General features: G+C 39.4%; 1 protein-coding gene across 1 annotated transcript in view; it reads left to right on the top strand.

Annotated features, from left to right (window-relative positions):
* Positions 1 to 8,662, top strand: part of sntg1 (syntrophin gamma 1) — a 290,079-nt gene extending 281,417 nt beyond the window's left edge. The window contains exon 20 of the mRNA XM_008114859.3: positions 7 to 8,662. Coding sequence (XP_008113066.1) covers positions 7 to 219 — 213 coding nt within the window. The 3' untranslated portion in view covers positions 220 to 8,662. The remainder of the gene's footprint in view (positions 1 to 6) is intronic.
* The last annotated feature ends 10,293 nt before the right edge of the window (positions 8,663 to 18,955 follow it).

The following is an 18,955-nucleotide window of genomic DNA, read 5'->3' as shown; positions in this document are numbered from 1 at the left end:
TTTCAGGAGTTGGAATTTTCCAACCTATTTGCCGTGCTGCATTGTATCCACTCATTTTTTGCTGCCAAAGTCGCATGTTTGGACCCACAGTATGTCGGCAGTCAAGCAGCAGCTTCCACAAGTGTTTCTGCTGCCAGTACTGCTGCTGCTGCTGCTGCTGCTGGTACCTCTACCCTTGCTACATCGTCTGGCAGTAGCAAATTAAAGTATACGACTTGATATCTCCCGTTTCTGCACTTGCCACTTTTCTTGGAGTACAGATCACTAGGCCAAAATACTTACCAGATTGGTTCGTCAGAGAAGAGCAAAAGAACCAACAGAAGAAACGTGGCAGTTTTCAGAAGAGTGTGTCACAAGAGATCATGAATTAAATCTCAGTTTGGCAAGGCATCAGTATACAATTGAGGCAGAAATGGATGACTATGCTTTGGCATAATTAGTTTGTGCTTTAAGTAATAGTGGAAGCAAAAGAAACAAAAATGAACTGACCCAATGCTACAGTGAGGTATTTAATACACTTTTCAGGTGTCCATAATAAGAGAACTGTTCTTTTCTTGTTTCCAGAATTTTTTAATGACAACTTATGGTGCTCTGGATTTGGAGTAATGCCCTCTTGTTAAACAACCAATGACATAAGGACAACCAAGAGGCTTACACCATGGAGCAACAAGGAACTGACAATGGAAAGAAGCTACTGTATCTCCTTAGAAAGAAAGCACCTTAAATACTGTTGCAAATCCATATTTGTGCCCTTTTGACATAGAGTCATGCTTATTTTTAATTTTGCTCTCTCACATTTGTTGTAGTGATCAAGGTATAGCCATATTAGGCCAACAGCATTTGGAAAAAAGGAATATAAGCATAATGAAGCCATTTGCTAGCTAAGCCTATAATATTAAGCTGGTTAGACTTTGTTCTCACAAAGTCCAGATGATCCTGTGCTATTTCACAGTGTTGGTGGAGGTCCTTGCTCCTCCAACAACATAAAAACAAAACTCTCTACAGATAGAATGGTTATAGGCTGAATCTTTCTGCGGTAATGTTTCTGATAGGAAACGTTTCATCATGTTGCACCCTCATGTGCTGTTGAAGGGGGTAAGACCTTGAAAAGGGCTTGCTCTGTTCCCCCTTTTTGTGAAAACTAGGCCTTTAATCTGGGTGAGTTCCGCTGATCTTATAAAACTACACAGAGGTGGTAAATTGGGGATCATGGCCTTTAACCTGAATGAAAACTTTCATAGAAACGGATTACATTTTTAATCATGAATTAATTATAAAACAATGTTGCACTTATTTAAGTGACAGGGAGGATTTTGTGCTGTCACTCCACTGATAGAACTGTACCTCCCCAGTGGAACTGAGAGATAAATCATTCTCCCTTGATGCCTTTAAAACCTACATAGATATTTGGGAAACCCTTCAGAAAAAGTTTTTGATCCTTTCAGAGGAATGCAGGGAGACTAGAAGAAATTCTTATGCAAGTGGGCATCTACTAGAGTGGTATCCGATTTCAGTTTATTATTTTATTATTCAGGGCTGTTTTTTCCTTTTTAAAATGACCTTTTCACTACCAGCCTTTATCCCCATCTCAAATTCCAAGTCTGTTGTTTTTTTACTGGCACAATAAAGGTTCCATGAGCCTACATTCATAAATCTGCTTTTCATTTTACCAATTGATAATCAATGAAACAGACTCATTTACATGTTTGCATTTCATTTAAAAGCTTTGCAACATAATCATTGTAAAGCAAATTTTTGTCTGGTTAAAAACTTTCTTGCCAGTGCTGCGTTTCTTAAAATTAGCCCATTCCTTTTTCTCAGCATATTAGGTATTTCACAGATGGATTCAGTTCTTCTTTGAGTATTTGGGAAACCAAGTAATGCAGGATTTCCCAAAGTACAGAGAAGAATCCTCTATGCATACAGTTTTCTTCAGACAAGATATTGCCTGAAGTTGTCATGCAACCCTTCCCATATGCTATGATCCTGTTATGAAATGCCTAAAAAGAAAAATATTTAATTTTTTTGAAAAAAAAACCTTCCATTTTATGGTGAATGTAGATGAAACTGTGTTGACTTATTACATATCTATATCTCAGTGGTTATAACACTGACCAGATTCTTGAGAGCCATTTTGAAATATATTTCTTTTATTAAATAAACATAGTTTTTCACTGGAAAAATCCAGTGCACAGGTAAGTGTGCATAAACCAAATTGAAATCAATGCAACTTAGTGTGCCCTTCAATACAGATGTATACAAGAAGATTTAAGATCATATCTGTCATGATACAATGAGGTTTCTTTTTAAAACTAACTTAAACTTGGTTTATTTATTTGTCTTCTCTGCTGAAATATTATAATAGAAAAAACATTTGAAATCCTAATGTCTTTATGTAATTCTCTGAAGAAATAAGCAGAATCTCTCAAGATTGATGTACCTATCAGCACAGATATGAAAATGCAATTAATATTTTTTTCTATATCTGAAATGGTATGAGTCAATGCTATCTTGGATAGAAGCCTGCTAGTCAGAAATTGTATCTGCTGTTTTCTAGCAATGCACATGGATTACATTACAAAGTTGGCAACATGTGGCTTTTAACCATGGATGAAATTTATTTACTAGTCATACATTTATGTTTAGCTATGAGGAAAATATTTGAGATGAGACTGAGGGAATTAAAAACAAAGTTTCCAATGAAAGACAATGAATACACCAACTTTTTATGTCATAATATTCAAAAATAATTTCACTAGCTGCAAATGGGACTATATTTGAAATTTCATTGGGATTTACTAATCAGGATGGGATTTATAAAATACTATATAATGATTCTCTTTTTAAAAAACCCGGTTAGTTCCCAAGTCAAGTCTCACTTGCTTCAAAAAACTCTTTGCTTGCACTGTGGGAAACATATTGTTTAAATATAATCAGACAAGTCCTTTTTGTGTATCACCTAGCATCTTTTGGGCAAGCTCCTCTATAGCATAGTATAACAATTATCAATGTAACCTAAACTCATTGTTAGGCTGCTGTAGCCCAACCCATTCTTCATCCCAGTTCTGCAGCTAGTGAAATGGATGGTCCAAGAAGACTTTCCTATGTTCTCATAGCCAGTAATAAATGAATATATTGGTACCTGAAATCATTCTGCAGTTAGGTAGAGCAACATATTGAGATGCTTCTTCCCCTGCTGTCCACCAGCCATTGAAGGGAACCATGGGAACCATGGTGGTAGCTTTGCAGCAACTAAATGGTGAGCTAAATGGAGAATGGTCATTGTAGACAGTGGATACCAACACCCATGACACCAAAGAGACACAAAATAGATTAAAGTCTCTGTGTGTCTCTCTAAAAGCCTTTAGCCCCATCTACACTGACCATTTAATGCAGTTTCAAATTGGTATTGAAGAAAGAGGTTTCACTGGAAATTATTACATTGGAAATCCTGGAACCAGTTTGAGACCCCGCTGGTGATTACACAAACCACAGAGCAATGATGGACATTAAAGCCTTTCTTCTACATGCTTTTCTGAGAGTTTGTTGTCTGGCCTCTGCAGTTTGAAGCTAGCTAGCTTCGAGCTGCATTAAGTGGACACTGTATATGAGGCCTAAGTTTGGGAAAAAAGGAAAACCATACATTTAATGCAATATGAGTGATTACTTGCATGCTCTTGAACTAGTTTGGATCACACATTTACACTTTCAGAAGAAGCTGAAATATTATTTGTATCGGTGAATCAAGCATTAATTGTATGCAAAAATGTCCACACTCACATATTATGTTATTTTTATGCAAGATGAGTAGGTTCTGGAGCTTGGCCTTCCACTTCCCAAATGGTGAAAGTAGTATTCCACAAAGTACCTTTTCCGTGCTCTGGTCAGTCCCTTAGTCTCACTACAATAATGAAACTCTATTTGTATTCTGCTCTATCTCCCCAAGTTTATTACCACAGGCCAAAATGTCTAAACTAGTTACCTTGGACTTTTAAGGAAAGACAGTATGCTCTTTTACAACTAAAATAATAGGTATGGAATTCTTGAAGGTTTGTTTGGATCTTACAATTTACATATAAAAATTGAGAATTCAATTAATAGCCTCTGAAAAAATAAAATTTTGAGTATTCTTTTCATGCATCATCACCCCACTCAAAAGACCATTTTCCTTGCCATATATACTGTATTTACTCAAATCTAACACTCATCTTTTTGGCTAACTCACCTTGCCAAAATTAGGGTGTGCATTAGATTCGCATAATACAAATCTTAGTCCTGAACCAAAGCAATAGGGAAAGCTGCTTCAAGAGCACCTTGAGCTCCTATTTGAGTGATGTCATCTGTAATTTAATTGTCATACATCAATGCTATGCCATGCTGGGGTTTGTAATTTGGTGAGGCATGTACACTCTTTGGCAGAGCAGGCTCAAGGCCTTGCAAAACTACAGCCCCCATGACCCTATAGCATTGAACCAAGGCAGTTAAAGTTAAGTCATTCTATAGCATAGATGCACTCCCAGGTTTTCCATTGCTGGAAGCTTTGGTGCTCTAACACTTTCGGTATCAAAAAGAAATCTTAAGCAAGCAGCAACTGTAATGGCCATATTACAAAGAGTGCACCTTTTGCTGTTGCACATTACATTCATCAGCAAATACTTTTTTTGGTTTTAGAGTTTTGAAAATTGAGATACACATTAGTTTCTAAGGCTCATTAGACTCGAGTAAATACGGGTATGTACTGTATATGTGTGTGTGTGAGTGTAAATATCTGTGATGTCATTATACACACACACACACACACACACACACATATATGACATCACACTATCATACTAGTTGTAATTATGTGAAATACAAAAGCAAGATTCTAGCAAATCTTAGCTTACTAGAAATACTACACGATCTATTTGCTCCCAGCTGGCTGCTCCCACAAGAATGAGCAGCTATATAAACCAGAAACATTTTATGTCAAAAGAAGCCAGATTTTTATTCGGCCAAGAACAAACTATGGTTTGTAGCCATGGCTTATCATTCCATACTAACACAATGAATAAAACGAGTTCCATATATCCACTGTGTGGTGTTTACGATTACAAACTGTAAAATATCTCAAAACATGATACCAGATTAAGTTTTCACTATATTTACATATTTGAATTTTGACAGTAAAGAATTAGGATACTAAGACTTATTTCATATATCCTAAAACACTCTACTGGAAGCCTGAAACAAAAGAGCTCCAAACTGAGCCAAAGGAGATCTAAACTGTTGTCATTAGAATCAAGAGTTGGAAGCAATGACTTCAGTAGGACAAGTATCAAGCCAAATACGGCTCTGACCATGATTGCTTTGCTTCTCGGCCTTTTAAGAAAAATTAAGTCAGTGGTTCATTTTGTAGCTGATGAGAGGATTAACACTCATTAATGGGAATTACTATGATTGTGCCTTGAAAATATCAGTTTTCACATGCTACATAATTAAAATAATCCCCATGCTACTAATTTCTTATAGTAGCATCCACTAGAACAGGGTAGGTCTTATTTCCTTTAAGTTCTAAAGAACTACTTGTGCAGCAGGAAACATTTTTTTTCAGATTATCATATAAAAGGCTGCAAATAAATGTAGATTACAAATGAATCTGATCCATAATTGGGAAATGACTCATTTAGCCCCCCCCCCCCCCCACACACACACACAAAATGGCTAATATAGTCTGGCACTGATAAAAAAAAGCCTTGCCTATATCTGTTCATGGGAAGCTTGCTGGGATTTTTTAAAGAATATCATTCTTTTTCATCTTCTTTGTCTTCATTCTTATTATTTCAATAGGCCATGTTTTGTTTAGAAATCACTATCAAAATGAGTTTACTGTTATAGTCAAGGTGTTCAGCTGACACAATTCAGTACAGTACAAAACACATTTCCAAAAGGCTTTATTAACATTCACAAATAGATTTTTTTTAAAAAAAATAATAAATGGCAAAATTATATATGTGCTAGCTCAAATGAGTCAGACCATAAGTTCAACTTCCAATGCTATTGTCTATGTTTTGGCTATCTCTCCATGACCTTTTGCTCTCACTCTTCCTAATGAGAGATTATGGGCATTCAACCTCAAATCTTCTGTGTGGAAAGCAAATGCTTTGCTAATGCCGTGGTACCACCCAGTTGAAGTGACTTAAAGACATTAATTGTATGCAAACAATTATTTATCTGTTGAAAAATTTGATACAAACAGGTTTAAACTGCCACAAGTTTAAAGGCCGTTTATATATAACACCAAGTGTACTATATGATTTGATGCTTTTATATAAGGCTTACTAATTGTATGATCATCAAACACATAAACATGTTTTTAATTCAGCTAGGGATGGGAACTTCCCCTCTTGAACCATTAAGAACCAACAGGGTTTGCAGTTATGTCATAGCTTGTGTAGTTTTACAAGCAAGGCAAAGAAGTGAAGAGGATATCGAACTTCATTAATCCGGCAGGTAGTGCAGAAGGGATGGGGCTTAGTCTTCAGTATAATGCTATGGTGGAAATCATGAAGTCTTCTGGATAATGTTGTACTGTAACTTATCACATTCTTTTCCATTTGCTATGTTAGTGAGGGTTTTCTAGGACTTCTAATCTTAACACCTGGAGGGAAATATAGTCCCCATCATTTGTATAATGTTCAGTCCAAACTACTGAATGTATGGCACTTTCAAAAGTGTTCACTTACCAACATCCCATTGAGCTATTTAAACAGTGAATTACCACTCCCAGAAGTTTTCAGGAGAGGCAGTGGACTTTTTTCCTATCAGATCACAAAGGGAGGAACAGTAGAGTTGGCCAAAGCGTCCTTGGGAAGCCAGATGCATCGTCAAGAGCAGATCTTGCCCATCCCTGGTGTTCAATTGTTGTTTTAAATCTTCCATCTTTCTGTTACCTTTGCCTAAGCACATTGACACCACTGGAAGAACCCAACAGGATTACATTTTCTGATGATGATTTGAGTAAGCAGCAAATCTTTGACACTGTTCTTTGTCCCATAGTGATCATGGGATATTGGGAGTGAAAAAGTGCATTGTTAATTAAATGCTTTTTTTTTTCATTTCCGCTTAGGTCACCAGGGCTTTCATGGCTGTGGTACCATAGGTTAAAAATTTCTTTGAAAACTGTCTTTAAAGACCATTTAAACAAAACACATAATTGAGACGGTCACAAAAACCAGGCTCTGCTACGTGTCAGAAGACCCATACAGAAGCTGAGTAAGAATCAAAACCCCATTCTTTGAAAACTGGGAAAGTAGGCTTTAGAAAATGGCAGTATATTTGAACACATGTTTAATTCTAGGCAGGCATTCCAAAGGGTTCCTTCAGTATGGATAATCCCGACAAATCGGGTCAAATTTTATTTGCATCAAACCAATAGCCACCACATTTTTAAGAAGTACAGTTGGATAATTCTGTGCATGGGGTTAAAGGCATCCGCATACATAAAGGCATGCCAGAGAAATGGCATGTTAGACGCAGAGAAAATGATTTCAACTGAAAATAGATTTTGTTAGCCTTTTTGTTACTGCTGATGCTGTTTTGTTCTTGAAAGTGGGGAAGGTGTATGCTTATATTAGTTGGATCCCAGAAATATGCATCTTGGAAATATGTGTCTGACAGGTACAAGAGTGCTGATATGTATACAGAGAGCTCATGTCTGTCAGAACGGTGCATCATTCATGTGGACAAAGCACATCTCTGAGCATGTGTTTGCAGTTAATGTATGTGTGCCAGAGAGAGAGACAGAAGAGAGAGAGAGAGAGAGAGAGAGAGAGAGAGAGAGAGAGAGAGAGATCATGTGTGTGTTTCTTTTCCCTTTCAATAGAAATGGAATCCCAAAACACTTGGTAGTCTTCATTCAAACAACCACATTGAAATATTGGGACCATTAAAACCTGTGCAGTAACTCCTACTGAATACAAATGCATAGAACGGAGCACAGCTTTTCAACAAGAATGTGTACCTAAATAAGTTTATGTCCTAGGACCTTGGCTGTCATTTTAAGGAAAAAATATTTCAAGTTTGAAGCCCCCTCATAATGTTTAAGTCTTAATATGTACCAATAGCTTTCTTCAGATGATAGTAAGAAGACCACAGATACTATTAAACAAAATGAAGATCAAACTGATTTCTATATTTTACTGTATATTTTACACTTGATTTATGATATAAATATATCTAAGTAAAATATGTATATATTGGTTGGACAAAAATACTATTTTTTCAGCAAATATACTATCTTGACAGAGTAATAAAATCATCTCAGCTATGTTTCCCCTTACCTGAAAATTGTCAGATTTTGGTGTATTCTCATTGCTTTATACATTGGTAACATCTCTTGAGTTTTAATTTGTAGTTGGGGAAAATGGCAGAGCAAATGTATTATAAGTATTATATATTTTATAAATACTGAAGTTTAAAAGACCAGATCAAAAATCTGAATATTTATTTCATTTTTAATTATGTTTGTGGCTGTTTGTAGTGTTTTGTGACTCACCCAAGCCATCTAGCTATTTAAGGTCATTAATGTACCACTAATAAAACCCTTCTGTTCCATTTTGTTTCCTTGATTTGTAATCATACCTACATGAAAATAGAAAATAAAATACTTTTTTAGCTATTATTTTGCACCTGGACATATAATTTGTGTTCTCGTGAATTTTACTTTATAGGTTGGATAGTTTACTCTAGTTAGAAATCAAGAACTGTCAGAACGTCTCCTTACTCAAAACATTATGGTCACCCCCTCTCTTTCCGAGAAGCAAAATGTTGCAGCCCAGCCACCTACTTGATGCCTTTTTCACTCAAACACCACACAGATGAACAAGAATAGTAAGTTTATTAAGAAAAGAGTATCCAGTATAAAAAATGTTTCAAAATATACCCATGAGCTAGATTTCCAGAAGGTTAACAAAAAGCAGTGACCAATTCTGAATAGGAATTCTAAAAACCACTTAAGGCAAAAGTAAGAAACTGTAATCCAAGGTGTTGTCAAAGGCTTTCATGGCTGCCAGGTTCAAATCCCACCCGGGGAGAGTACGGATGAGCTCCCTCTATCAGCTCTAGCTCCATGTGGGGACATGAGAGAAGCCTCCCACTAGGGTGGTAAAAACATCAAAACATCCGGGTGTCCCCTGGACAACGTCCTTGCAGATGGCCAATTCTCTCACACCAGAAGTGACTCGGGTTGCTCCTGACACGAAAAAAAAAATGGGATCACAGTGTTGTATGTTATCCGAGCTGTATGGCTATATGTTCCATAAGTATTCTCCCCTGACGTTTCGCCCACATCTATGGCAGGCATCCTCAGAGGTTGTAAGGTCACAATCTCCCTCCCCCAACCCACGGAGAAGTCGTAGTTTCGGCTCCCCAAATCCAACAAAATATGTCCTCTCTAATTATTTTCTAGGCTATGGTTCCAGAGTCACCCTGACGGACCCTAGAGGAGCTAGCAAATTCCTAGAAAGTATACCTTTCTGGGATTTTATAAGTCCTCCAGAGTGACTCTATGGTACTTCTAATGAAAGTCATTCATTTCAAGTGGGTTCACTATTATCCACAGTTGTCTGTTTCCATGATAATGCCAGTAACATATGCCTTGCAGATACCGGGGGAGAGGGTCATACTATATTTACAGTGCTCCTAGTTCTGCTATGGTCAGCCCTTAAACAGCCAGAGCAACAAGATCCATACAGGAGAGGATGATATCAGCAAAAAGTTTGCAAAAGCATAACAAAAAAATAACAACAAACCTGTAGGAAGAATAGGAAAAAATCTTAAGTGAGGAAAGAGTTTGCACAAGACCTGGGAATGCTGACTATTAGAAATATGAAAAACAAAATGAGTGAGCTGCTGGAATCCTGAACAAGAACATTTCAGACTGCATTATGTGCAGACTTTCTGCAAACAATCCTAACCTAAAGCATTCCTCATCAGATAAGAAATTTGTAAATTTGTAAACATAGACTCTAATGCTGACTCTATTCCCCCTCAATGGATTGTCACCTTGCCATGGTGAGGGGGCTTGCGTGTTCCAATGAACCTGAGGGCACAACCACTGGAGTCATGCACTCCCAGGAGGGGCCACAGGGGAAGATCCAGACCAAGCACAATCCAAAGATCCTAAGACCTCAACGGCAGAGCAGGCAGAGGATAACATAGTACATGTTACAACAGCTGTGAAGGCAGAAGAAGCCTGCAACAGACTGAGAAGCCACTCTCATTGTGTTAATCACACCACTGCTGGGACCTCACTCTGTGAAGACTCCACACATTAAAAAATATCAGGCACAGGCGTCTTCCAAGAAAAATAAAAACAAACCAACAAAAGTCCCATGGCAATCAGCGAGTGGCGATGGGGGCAGGACTGTGAAATCTGGAAGCCCCTAGTCACAGACTGGCACATGGGTGGTGGATATGGACTCAGTCACTCTACCTCAAGGTCCGAGGCAGTTGAGTAGTCCGGCAGCTGTATCCATGACTGAGCAGCCCTTTTTAGGATCCGCTCTGCTCACTCCACACGGGGAAGGGGCTAGAAAAGGTGCCCTAAACATAGTCTGCCTCTCTTATCCCTGACTGGACTGCCGCATCTAGAGGGGTCACCACTCTGCGGCCAAAAAAGAGAAATGAACTTTGGAACATGGAACGTACGGACACTGTTGGATAACACTGACAGCGAATGCCCTGAATGCAGGACTGCTATCATTGCAAGGGAGCTGGGACGCTTTAAGATCGGCATAGCAGCGCTTCAGGAGACCCGGAGAGCAGGAGAGGGACAGCTGAAGGAAGAAAAAGGAGGCTACACCTTCTTCTGCAAGGGACTGCCTGAAGAAGAGTGAAGAATACACGGAGTTGGCTTTGCTATTAGAAATGACCCGGTGAAGCACCTGACTGAAGCACCCACTGGCATCAATGAATGACTCTCAACCCTCTGAATTCACCTTGCCAAAAACCAACAGGCAACCATTATATGTGCCTATGCACCAACTCTAGATGCTGACGAAGACATCAAGGAAAATTTTTATTGTCAGCTGGACACCACCCTATCAGAGATACCTAAGGAGGACAAAATCAGGGGGACTTTAATGCAAGAGTCAGATGGGACTCCGACCTGTGGCCAGTGATCATAGGAAAGGCAACTTGAATGGCATCTTCCTTCTCGCCAAATGTGGAGAGCACAACCTTGTCATCACCAACACGCTCTTCCGCCAGAAAAACAAGCTCACAACATCATGGAAGCACCCCCGGTCAAAGCATTGGCACCTCTTGGACTATGTAATTACACATGCCAGAGACTGCCGCAATGTGCTTCTCACAAGAGCCATGACAGGTACTGATGACTGCTGGACAGATAACAGGTTAATCCAATCCACAATGGCTATCAAGATCGCCCCCAAACGCAGACTCCAAGGAAGAAAAATATGGCGCAAAATGAACACTCAAGCCCTTTAGGAGCCCTCCAAACGAGCCCTTCTCCAAACAACACTCAAGGATCATCTACCCACAGAACACCCTGAAAATGTTGAGGAACAGTGGAACAAACTGAAGACCTCCATCATCACAGCCTGCGAAGAAACCATTGGATACCAAACTAAGAAATATCAAGACTGGTTTGACGATAACGTCAAAGAGATCCAACAGTTAATTGATAACAAAAGGAAAGCCTCCCAAACATGGCAGAGAGACACCAACTGTGCTGCTAAGAAAAAGATATATGCCAGTGCAAAAGCTGAGGTCCAAAGAAAGACCAGAGAACTAAAAAATACCTGGTGGACAAAGAAGGCTGAAGAAATCCAACACTGTTGGCTGATGGCACAACAAAGCCAGTGGACCTGATGGGATCCCTGCTGAAATCTTCAAAGAGAGTGGTCCTGAGCTGATACAACAACTCCACCAGCTCATTGAAAAGGTGTAGGTGACCGAGAAAATCCCAGCAGACTTCAAGGATGCCACCATCCTCACCCTTTTCAAGAAAGGGGATAGAACAGACTGCGGGAACTATCGCAGTATCTCCCTTCTAACCTCCACTGGGAAAATCCTCTCAAGACTCCTTGCAAACCGCCTTCTCCCTGTTTCAGAAGACACCCTCCCAGAATCCCAGAACAGCTTCCATCCCTCCAGAGGAACAGTGGACATGATCTTCACTGCACGACAGCTCCAAGAAAAATGCAGGGAACAAAACCAACCTCTGTACATGGCATTCATTGACCTTACAAAGGCATTTGACACAGTGAATCGCAGTTCTCTCTGGATCATCCTCCAAAAAATCGGGTGCCTGACAAATTTGTGAACATCTTTCAGCTCCTCCATGATGACATGATGGCAACAGTCTTGGACAGCAACGGCTCCCAAAGTGACCCATTTAAGGTGGAATCAGGTGTCAAGCAGGGATGTGTTATTGGCCCTACCTTATTTTCCATCTTCATCGCTATGATACTTCACATTGTTGATGGGAAGCTTCCCACCGGAATGGAAATCATCTATCGGACAGATGGCAAGCTATTTAACCTCAGGAGACTGAAAGCCAAAACCAAGGGCAGCACAACATCTGTTATAGAACTCCAACATGCCAATGACAACGTAGTCTGTGTGCACTCAGAAGAAGACCTACAAGCCACTCTAAACTCCTTTGCAGAAGCATACGAGAAGCTTGTCCTCTCATTGAACATCAAGAAAACCAAAGTGCTCTTCCAACAGGCACCAGCTAATCCCTCTGCAATGCCAGGAATACAGCTTAATGGTGTCACATTAGAAAACATTGATCATTTCCGCTACCTTGGCAGCCACCTCTCCACAAAAGTCAATGTTGACACTGAAATACAGTACCACCTGAGCTCTGCGAGTGCAGCATTTTTCCAAATGAAGCAGAGAGTGTTTGATGATCGGGACATCGATAGAGATACCAAGATGCTTGTTTATAAAGCCATTGTCCTCCTGACCCTGCTCTACGCCTGTGAAACGTGGATGGTTTACAGACATCACACTCAACTCCTGGAGCGTTTCCATCAGTGCTGCCTCAGAAAAATCCTGCAAATCTCTTGGGAAGACAGGCGGACAAATGTCAGTGTGCTGGAAGAAGCAAAGACCACCAACATTGAAGTGATGCTCCTACGCCATCAACTCCACTGGACTGGCCACGTTGTCCAAATGTCCGATCACCATCTCCCAAAGCAGCTACTCTATTCTGAACTCAAGAATGGAAAAAGCGTAATGTTGGTGGGCAGGAAAAGAGATTTAAAGATGGGCTTAAAGCCAACCTTAAAAACTGTGGTATAGACACTGACAACTGGGAAGCCCTGGCCCTTGAGCGCTCGAATTGGAGGTCAGCTGTGACCAGCAGTGCTGCGGAGTTTGAAGAGGCACGAATGGAAGGCTTAAGGGAGAAACGTGCCAAGAGGTTTCCACCTGGAAACCAATGTCCTTACTGTGGTAGAACATGCAGATCAAGAATAGGTCTCTTCAGCCATTTAAGAACCCACCCCCAAGATACCAGAGATGGAAGACAATCGTCCTCGAACTACGAGGGATCACCTAAGTAAGTAAGTAAGTACTATTAATGGCCTTCAGTCACAAATAGAAGCTCAGTTTTGAATGGAGATGTACTGCAAACAAAAACCATTTCTTTTGTGTACCTTTCTTTCAGAGCTTTTTGTCTAAATGCTGCTGAAAACAGAATTGCCATATTGAATAGTCTTTGCTCTAGTTATATGGTTTGCACATTTTTGTAGTAGCACAGATGCCATGAGAATATAGCCTTCTCAATAGTAAAAGCAAACTGAATGTTTCTTTTGGAAGAGGAGGCATGTTCTTACAAAGGATTAGTTCCTATGAAATGTCATCTACATTAAAATGCAACAGTCAATTCAGAAATAAAGGTGTGATTTATACATTAATAACAATTGGTATGTTTATTTGTTTATTTGTTTTTAAAAAAATATCAGAGTAAGACTCTCTTGATCACGCTGTCATGGTTCCTCTTTGCACATTACTTGAATGACTTAGGATCCAATCCTGAAGTAGTGACTCCCATAACCTAATAGTGGAAAGATCTGGCCTCAGTGTTAGCAACTACAATCATGACATAATGAATAGTTCTGGCCTCAGTGTCAGCATTCATCAAGGATTTATTTGCACTGTAGCACAACCAACTGCCAAGTCAGCCCTTTCTTCAGATAATGCCTAGTGCTGAGTTAATAGATAGCACATCATCATTTGTTCCAATGAGAGCGAGGATATACCTGCTTGAACAGAGAGGAATAACAATGTTCTGAAATTTAGCTTGCTTACAGAACATGCTGAGCTTTTAACTTTTGTAAATGTGTTGTAGAGTTCTAACACAGCTGAATTTACAGTTCAGAGTCTTTCTCTGTCCTATTTGGCAATGCCAGAGACTGAATCTAGGACTTTTTGAATGCAAAGCACACGTTCAATCACTGATCCTATGGTCTTCCCTTGTCATTGTATCAGAGGCAACAAATGGGATGTAAAGTCTTGCACATTTCTACATCTCCATCAGAAGATGTCTACTTCTTGGGAGGAGAGCAATGGCCATCCTCGATAAAATACTGAAAAGCAGAGACATCACACTGGCAACGAAGGTCCGCATAGTGAAAGCAATGGTATTCCCCATAGTAACCTATGGCTGCGAGAGCTGGACCATGAGGAAGGCTGAACAAAGGAAGATAGATGCTTTTGAACTTTGGTGCTGGAGGAATATCCTGACAGTGCCTTGGACTGCAAGAAGATCCAACCAGTCTATTCTCCAGGAAATAATGCTCACTGGAGGGAAGGATACTAGAGGCAAAACTGAAGTATTTTGGCCACATCATGAGAAGACAGGAAAGCTTGGAGAAGATCATGATGCTGGGGAAAATGGAAGGAAAAAGGAAGAGAGGCTGACCAAGGGCGAGATGGATGGACTGTATCCTTGAAGTGACTGGCTCAACCTTGAAGGAGCTGGGGGCAGCAACGGCTGACAGGGAGCTCTGGCGTGGACTGGTCCATGAGGTCACAAAGAGTTGAAAACGACTGAACAAGTAAAAAAGAGATGAAGATTTTATTTTGGCTCTGACTTCTAGGGAATGAAGAAATTTACAGTGTTATGTGTAAATATCACCAAATGGACAGTATTTTATTTGTGGCTTGAATAAGTGTAAGGCCAATGTCAGGTAGTACTCTGGGTGTTCAATTAGGGCCATGGAGACCTTCTGTATATGCTCATGAAACAGTCTAGAAATCTTATTCAATAATTCAATGATCTATCCACAGGTCAATGTAAGTACTAGCCCTTAGCTCTCTTTTTTAAAACATCATCAACAACAACCAAAGTTCAACATATACCTGTGTATTTCTTTTTTCTGTCTCTTCTTTCAGCTGCAATGGTCAGAGCCTCCTCTATGACTCACCATTTCACTGAAACAACTGCCACCAAAAGCTACTCAGAGGCTGAAGATTCAATAGATCTCATCGGATAATGCCATCAGTCTGTGTCTGGCTAGGGGGACATAGCCAGCCCCTTCTCATGCTTTCCACCAGTCCCCAATCCAGGTGGTTGAAGTGAGAGATATAATGTAATTCCATCTGTGAAATTTTTTATGCTGTACAAATTTTGTCACCAAATGATATCAGAGATAGAGAAAGAACAAAATATGTCCTTCCCAGTTTCAGCAGTCCAGAATCGGATGTAATGGCTTTTTCCAGTATGAGAAGCTGCGATAATGCTAGGGTAGAAAGTGAATTCTCCCTGCCACTTTGGGGTTTTTGCTAGCACATTTTTTGTGCATTGTTGGAAGATTTTGCCAAATCACTTACCTTGTCATAATAATTTTGTGGTAGTTATCTATTTAGGAACCAGCTTTAAAAAGGATGTGATTCTTCAGAACAAGATTTTCTTTTAAAGATCAAAGAAAAATAATTGTTTAATTATACATGCTGTATCATACTTGCTAGCCTCACTATGCTGTGAAAATGTAGCACTATGTGCAGTAACTTTACATACAAACTAAACTGATGCCCCTTAGGCTGTGGATGGCGGAGTGGGTTAAAGCCTTGTGACTTGAAGGTTGGGTAGATGACCTGAAGGCTGCCAGTTTCGAATCCAACCCGGGGAGAGCGCGGATGAGCTCCCTCTATCTGCTCCAGCTCCAAGGATGGTAAAAACATCAAAACTTCCGGGCGTCCCCTGGGCAACGTCCTTGCAGAGGGCAATTCTCTCACACCAGAAGCGACTTTGTGCAAGTCACTCCTGACACGAAAAAAAAAAATCATTGTAGCACTAGCCCTGATCTTCTACTGCTAGTTTGACAACCATTCTTAGAAAAAACTCACTGAATGGAGAAAATATGTTAATTTTAGTTGTCAACCACTCACTTCACAAATCCCATTTAACCTGATAATATAGGAACTGATTATATTATAAGTCTTCTCAGGTCTAATCAATTCTACACTTAAAGGAAATCTTTTCAAAAAGAGTTTTGAATGTTGGGACAGTAATAAAGGGGCAAATAGTTCTGTATTTATTTTCCATTCAATTTAAAAGGACAGTATTGGAGGGCAAATTGGAGGGCAGAGGAGCAATTCCAGTGCCCCGTGCCCCACCACGTCATTAGCTGACACTTCCCCATCACATGTGGGCAAGCGTTGCTGTGGTGCTTCCCCCCATGGAAGCCCCATTGTTCCAAATCAAACATGAGGAGGCTCCCGTGTTAGTGGTGCAACATTCTATGATGCTTCTGCCACAGTTGACCTAGAGGCAAGGCTACATCGTGTGATGGGTGGCGTGGGACTCTTTGGGCCAACTGGAGCAAAAGCATCCTAAGATGCTGAATTTCCATTGTATGGGAGTCTTCTCATGGATGTAAGGGTTCCTGCTATAAGAGTAAGGAAGCCCTCTTGTAAGTTGAAGGACTCAACACTATTTTTGAGTCTTTCTGCTTTATTTGTTTGTCTAATTTTAACATTACAGGAGTAGCTGCAATGTGACTTCTTTTTATCTGTATTTCTAGGAAGCTTTCCAGTGATTGGTGAGGTATGAATAATGGAAAGGGGGATCACCTCCCATTTCTAATTTCTTATAGTAGCATATTGTATGATTAATATTTGTGGATTGGCAATAAATAGGGCATGGGGGAGTTAACAAAACTGGCATTCTATAACAAACCCAAATACCTTTCTAGCGAATGTGCTAAGTGTAATAGATCTGCTTGTGTTCGGGTTAATTTGAAAGAATTGTACCTAGCAGATCAACAAATTTGTCCAATGAAAAACGTCTTAAATTAATCTCTGTTGTATTTTTTATTTTTTGTAAATAGTTTGTGCTTATCATCAAATCTGGATGTGTAGTTTTGTTATACTAGAATAAATTTTGTCTTTAATCTACTTAGTGCTTTAATGACATAATATACAACTGGACTGAGAGATGGCAAACACTTTTTCTAAAAAGAAAATATTGAAACACCTGGCAAATAAGTTTCCTTCTTTTTAACATATTAGTTAGCTTGTTTTGTCTACTCACAGACAAGAAGGAACAACCAGAGAATACAGAATATCCTTTTCCCTTCTGTGTATTGAATTTCTGCTCTTAGACTGACAAATCTTATCTGATACCTTTCCGTGAATCTTCATACGCTGACAACATTAGTTGATTCTTCTTTTGCCCAGCAGCTATTCGTGATTATTTACACATACACAAGCAATATTATACTTAATATTATAATTTTTCTACTTTCACAATACCAAAAGCACTGAAGATTGATAAAGGCCAATACAGTTAAGAATCAGGGAGGTGGGTTTTTTATTGCATCTAAATACAGCAATCTTCTTCCTCTCATTGTGAAGGTATAAGCAACAACAAACATGATGCGTAAACATAATCAGCAGATATTGCCAGGATATTGATGCCAATTTTACCTGTCTGTCCACCTATTTATCTTTTTGTATAAATTCTCTCATTGTGTGTACCGTACTACCTGTCATAAGATGATTCTGTTTCAAGCTCTGACAAGCCCTCTAACTTTCAAGCAATTGTAACACAGCTCTGCCTCCCATTTTTTTCTTGGTGTCTTGGCTTTTAGGCCTGTTCCTGGGGTTATTTGAGGCACTGATTCAGAAAATTGTATTGGCGAGATTGCATCAGTTCTAGTTTCATATACACTGAATCCATTATTTTCTATTTGTGAGCAGATGAAGAAAAGTAAGTAACATATGTTCTGTATCTCAAAATTTAGAGCCAATAGGGGGAAACTGTTGCCATTTTTGGAATCAGCAGGTCAAATATACCCAGAAACAGGTCTAACATTTGAAGCACCAAATGTGTATTAACCAGTGTAATTCTGAGGGAGTGCAGGTATGTGTAAGGTGATCCCATCCTCTGTCATGCCCACATCAACCTCACTCATCATATCCATGTGTTGGGAATAGATGTTATATCTATGGTAGTATGATTTAGAACTCCAATTGTGTACAGCTCTCTCCCTGCTTGTTGTGCCTTTGTCTTCAAATACCTGGAGGGTGATCAAGATTTGGGGAAATGCATTCCCATCTGTCATCCCCACCAAAGAACTACATTCATCACTACAATCATCTGAACATGGGTGATGAATGTTAGGTTAGGAAGCCTTTTTCCCAATAAAAATATTTACTTCTAAGTTTGCAAAAGGGATATTATAGCACATTCAAGACCTATTGAAAGAAAGAAGTTTCTAGCATACATTTTCTTAGACAGACTCTACCCAGTAGAAGTATCCCAGTTTATGAAAATTTATGCTACAATTTTTCTCTCTCAGTTAGCCACAAAGCTGCTTTGATATTCCTTTGAATACTGATCTAGACTAACACAGCTATGTTTTTGAATTCTTACTCCTAAGTATCTTGTAGTTCTTCAGTGTGGACACTCTAATGTCATAATCAAGAACTGCGG

The sequence above is a fragment of the Anolis carolinensis genome, chromosome 4 (genome assembly GCF_035594765.1).
Source record: "Anolis carolinensis isolate JA03-04 chromosome 4, rAnoCar3.1.pri, whole genome shotgun sequence".
NCBI lineage: Eukaryota > Metazoa > Chordata > Lepidosauria > Squamata > Dactyloidae > Anolis > Anolis carolinensis.
This window is presented reverse-complemented; position numbering and strand designations above follow the sequence as displayed.